Source organism: Camellia sinensis, chromosome 12 (assembly GCF_055761805.1).
Source record: "Camellia sinensis isolate YWXY chromosome 12, ASM5576180v1, whole genome shotgun sequence".
Lineage (NCBI taxonomy): Eukaryota > Viridiplantae > Streptophyta > Magnoliopsida > Ericales > Theaceae > Camellia > Camellia sinensis.
The window spans coordinates 32610938-32616232 of NC_138972.1; the positions used below are offsets into that span (position 1 = coordinate 32610938).

General features: G+C 30.5%; 1 protein-coding gene across 2 annotated transcripts; it reads right to left on the reverse strand.

The window, feature by feature from the left end:
* Positions 1 to 2033: 2033 nt before the first annotated feature.
* Positions 2034 to 4726, reverse strand: LOC114285140 (putative F-box protein At5g62060). 2 transcript variants are annotated; one of them, XM_082898296.1, is made up of 2 exons: positions 3756 to 4726; positions 2034 to 3466 (listed from the first exon to the last, which is right to left on the reverse strand). In XM_082898296.1, exons 1-2 carry the CDS (start codon positions 3774 to 3776, stop codon positions 2216 to 2218), a joined length of 1272 nt encoding a protein of 423 aa, XP_082754422.1. In that variant the 5' UTR covers positions 3777 to 4726; the 3' UTR covers positions 2034 to 2215. The 2 variants fall into 2 exon arrangements, with proteins under 2 accessions (XP_082754422.1, XP_082754423.1); XM_082898297.1 differs by having other exon boundaries at positions 4531 to 4725.
* Between the last annotated feature and the right edge of the window lie 569 nt (positions 4727 to 5295).

A 5295-nucleotide genomic window follows, 5' to 3' on the forward strand; every position in this document is an offset into this window, starting at 1 on the left:
CCCCAAAATAGGCTCACCATACCTAACTATCCAACTCAAGAATTTGATTTTTCTTTAGTTCTTTTTTCTTCTTTCCAATCTAAAAAAAAAAAAAAAAACCCAAGAAAAAACAAATTCTTGAATAATTTCTCATGTTTTGGACAAACTATCTAGTAATTGCAACTTTTCATGTCCAAGAACAATGAAGCAAAAGCTAGCCTAGATAGTAGTAACATGTACGCATGTTATATACTATATATTAAAATCTGATCATAATAATGTACACTAAATCATTCCACACGTGAGAGGAGTTCATCAAATTAAAATATGAACAACTGGGCAAATTCTAACTATTGATCTATTTCTGAAATATAAATATTAGCTCTTGCTTACATAGGTTAAGAAAATTTTATATTTTCTTGCAAAATGTATAATATTTTAAAACTTATTGATATGTATCTTTAAGGTATGTGTTAATAAAATAATTAAATATTTTAAAGATAAGTAACAAATGTTAGGGACAAATGCATTTATAGAGCATTTGTCACCATTTCTTTTCATTTTTCTATGTGATTATGTAAATTGTCATCCCTAATTACAAGAAAGGCAACAGCTGTGTACTTTGAACATCGGCTGGACTGCAGATCTATGTTGGGCCTAATTGATTCTAGCAGAAAGTTACAAGACTAATAAATGGCCAATGTGTTACTTTCATCAGGTGTCCATGTATATCCATTTAATGATAATTTACTTTTTATTCATCATTTCTTTATTTATTTGGAAAAAAATTATTTAGTTATAAATTCTATAAAAATACTTGTAATCTGATAACTCAATTGAGAGAGTCGGGCAGGCGGATTGACAATCTGGGAATTAGGGCTGTTCAAATATCTGTCTGTCCCAGTTAACTCGCTCTATTCGACTCGGATAAACTACTAACAAAAGGTTCCGACAGTCATTTCTAAAAATAATTTATATACACGTGTAACGTCTAATTTAATATTGATTAATTGAAATAATAGAATTCAATACTTTTTTTTGTTAAATTTTTAACAAATGCCAAATGATAAATGGTAAGAGTATTATTTTAAGGAATAATGATTCATCAAAAATAATTATATATATTTAAGGCATGTTTCTTGAGTAGTTTTCAAATAAAAATTTTGAAATTTTAATATTATTGATAATGTACCTTCATTAGCTCTGCCAAAATATGCATGCAAAAATAATTTAGCTGGAATAAAAAATTTACAATTATTATGATGTGTCATATAATTAATCAGAATCCTTTTAAGAACTGAGCCTATTAAGGTTATAGAGATTTTGTGCCTAATTCTTTTTAAAAACACTATTTATGGTTTGAATTTATAATTTTTTATGCATCAATGTGAATAACTCTTACTATCCTACCTTTGAGTAAACCCACCTTAAGATATAATTAAAGACCTGATATATCACTTTAGATATGATTAAAAACAAAAGAAATTAGTAAAAATCTTTTCAATTAATAATCAAAATAATATACCATGAGTTATAATCAAGTCATAATTTATATATATTATAAAAAATTTAGTTATTTTTATTTTTTTCAGAAAAAAATATTTTGATATAAGTGAAATTCATAATTTTTTGATAAATTAGATTAATACAAATGATGATTTGATTTCAAGTTAAAAATATAATTTTTTAAAAAATTATTTGAATTTTTTTTATAAGCCTTTTACATAGTGACATAAATTTTTATCAATCATTAGCAAATCTATTTATACTTTGGCTTTCGATTGTTAGAATTTTTCTACACAAAATATTAAGATTCAAAATTAATTTTTCATTTTAAAAATAAATTATCATGTATCGCACAAAATACCTACTAGTTAATTAATAAAGAGATTGAGATAAAAAGTGTGAAAATGTTCCATCCCCTAATTTTTCCAAACTCACCCAATGATATGGCAAAAAATAAATTGTTATCATTCGAGGGAGTTCGGGGGTAGAAATTAGGAGATCTAGTATTACTCTTCAAAATAATAATAAAAAGTAAAGACAGGTCAACATATATAATGTTGATTTATTAATTTCAACATCCATAAAAAAAAGTACAAATTTTCAGAAGAGAGAAAATAAACCAACGAGACAACCTACACACAAAAAAAAAAAAAAAAAAAAAAAAAAAAAAGCCAACACCGAAGAGGACAATCAAATAACAATAATAATAGTTCATTTTGGATTTGGTTCCCTAAACGCTAGGCTCTGGTTTCCTAAAGAAGTCCTGAACCGCATCAGAGAATTGGTAGCACCTCCTCCCATCCTCATCATTTTGTCCGAACAATGAAACTAAGCTCTCTTTGTAGCAAACAGCGCAAAGCCCAAGAAAACCGCCACATCCGTACATTTCAAGATTTATAATCTCATGAGTTTCATGGTTGAACAACACCAGCTTGTTCATCCGAGTTTCAAAGAAAAGCTCCTTCTCCTTCCAAAACCCACACGGACGTGAAACTTCTGGAAAGGGTTTTACTGTTACTAGTTTGATCCAACACCCTTCCTCCTCCATCACCCATATATCAATAATACATTCCAAAGTCAAACCAGTTTGAGAAAAGAACAAACCAATAGAACCGTTGTACAATGAAAGAGACCCCCATTTATGTTCAGTACTAGCAGGCACCTCTATCTCTCTAAACTCCTCTAGCCTCATGTCAAATGAAAGGATGCCATATCGATTAGCATCATTAACTACAGTACACAGCCAATAATATGCTCCATTTATGCATGTGGCACATAAAGAATTATAGATGGAACGACGTGTAGGCATCGTAAGAAGATCAAAATGTCTCCACGAATCTTTACCTAGAGTGTACACTGCAACAACATAATAAGGATAATCTATTTCATCACCCGATTCATCACCTGATTCATCACCAATCGCTTCAGCAAAGTTGCGAATCCAAATAATCTTGTAATCCCTAGTCAATGGATCCAACCCAAATCCAACTACATTTACAATGTCATGAAAATTTGGTGGAAAAATTGGTTCGAGTACATGGAGGCGTCTAAACTCTCTCATAGCAGGGTTCCACAGAGCCATACGGTCGCCATCACTATACCAAGTGTATACCAAAAATATGCCGTCAATGGGGCCAACAACATGTCCCATACAATCTGGGATCTGTAGATGATCAAGATTTTCATGTAAAAGAGGTATGCCAGCAAGTGTTTCATCAGGGAAAAGAGCGATAGCATATCTTTCAATGTCGGAAATATAATGATGAACAAGGAGACGGCCATTATTGTTTTCTTGGTTGAAGTGCTTGCTAATGAAATCAGGATTTTTAATTAGTGTGTACCAGTACCTGCAGACACATTTGAATCGCAACAGGGATTTCACGGGCAGCCTTGAGAGTATCTCATTCACAACATCTTCAGGTAAATTTCGATCCCTAGTGCTCAACATTTTACCACCTCTGCTGTCAAGAGCCTTATTTTTCTGATGACACAAAAATAAAAAGAACAAACCTGCATTATAGTTGAGTGAAAAAGGACAAAAAGAAATCTTGTAATGCTCACCAGCCGCAACAACCTCAATTGCAAAAAAGATATTGATAATGATTCATTTCCTTAATACACCAAATAATATAAAAAGAAATATAGGTTGACGTACCGTATGTGATTTTGAGACAATAAATCAAAAAAAAAAAAAAAAAAAAAAAAAAAAAAATCTATAACATCAAACAATCATTTATCACGATGATCACTGTTGCTCTGCGACACTTTACCTCTCTCAAATAATGTTTCATGAATCAAATCCTTTTTTAAGAAAGGTTACAGCAGAACACTACCTAAAAGAAAGAATGAGGAATGAATTGATAACTTTGAACTAATAGCAAAGATATAACATTGCACTTCAAAAGTCTTAACGTTTGGCAAAGTGTTGCATTTGGAAAAAGATGAAATATTATTTTTTGAGAATTCAAAAAATTTATTAATATTTCTGAAACTGTGAAAAAAAAAAAACTCATCCGGTTAGTTTTTAGTTTTTGGAGTTTTTTGTTTCTTTTTTCTTTTTTCCCCCCTAATAAACAAGTTCACCTATAGAAATATATGGAATTTCTGAGGAATAGATGGAGAGATTCTAAGACATGGAAATAAATCAATAAACCAAAAACATATGAATAGATCGGTAAAAACCAGACAATTGACAGATAAGAAGCACGGAAAAATAAAGTAAAAAAGAGAGAACCAGCTTCAAATGTTAACAGAGAGAGAGAGAGAGAGATTGCTTCGGGCGATGTGGTTGAGAGATGTCTATATACCTAAAATCTCCACAATTTCAACACGAGAGATTAATAAGAACAGCCACAATCTAACACAAAATAATATTAGTCAGTCAAAATTAATACAGACAAACAACTGTGGTCATTGCACTCCAAGATCAAAAAATAATATTAAAAAAAATGCCCGCAACCTGGACAGCAACAGGAGAGTAAATAGAAGAGCAAGAGAAACAAATCTGGAGAGTAAAGAAGAGAGCAAAGAGAAAGGGAGACTTACCAGTTACCAAATCGGCGAGCGGAGGCGATCTGAGAGGATGATCGACGGCGACCGACAAGGCTAGCGACGGCGGTGGCGTCAACCGACAAGTTGAGGAGGAGGAGCCAGAGGGAGACGAGAGAGTTTCTTACAAATACGATGAACGAAACGAGATGTTGTTGGGGTGAATTAGGGATGGTTTGATTTGGGATGATGTATTTTTCTTTTTTGAACGATGGGATGATGTATTTTGGTGTCAATAAAAATAAAATTATTAAAATAGTTTAAGATAAAATATCAAGAAAATATTATTTTGTTTTTTAAATTATTATACAAAAATTAATTTGGCATTAAGATTTTGTATTATTTTAATTTAATTCTTAATTTTTAAAAAAAAAATTTGTCCAATTTACTTCTCGTCGTCTATTTTCATTTACAATCAAACGAAATTTGCTGACTTAGCACTAAATTTAATTTGGAATTTTATTTTACCTCCAAACTATGCCTTAAAAATCAATAAGTCCCCTAAATATAAAAAAAAATTAAAATTTAAATAATATACTTTACAAAAAATAATAAAAATATATAAAATTCCTCATTTAGAATTATCTTTTTAAGTATCAAATTATGTAGAGTCCATACTGGATAAACTAATTGAGTCGAAAATTTATTGGCTACTTTATGTGTATGCATGCACATACTTGTAACTAGATTATTCCCCAAATTAATTTTTATAGAATCGATCGACTTATAGTAATTTCAAAATTGAGTGGGTAAAAAAAAATT

Excerpts from the sequence above, each read along its gene's own strand:
- LOC114285140 (XM_082898296.1), bottom strand. The coding sequence starts at position 3,776 with ATGAAACATTATTTGAGAGAG. Across the intron at positions 3,467-3,755 it reads TGAAACATTATTTGAGAGAG|AAAAATAAGGCTCTTGACAG; the intron begins GTAAAGTGTCGC and ends TTGTGTCATCAG.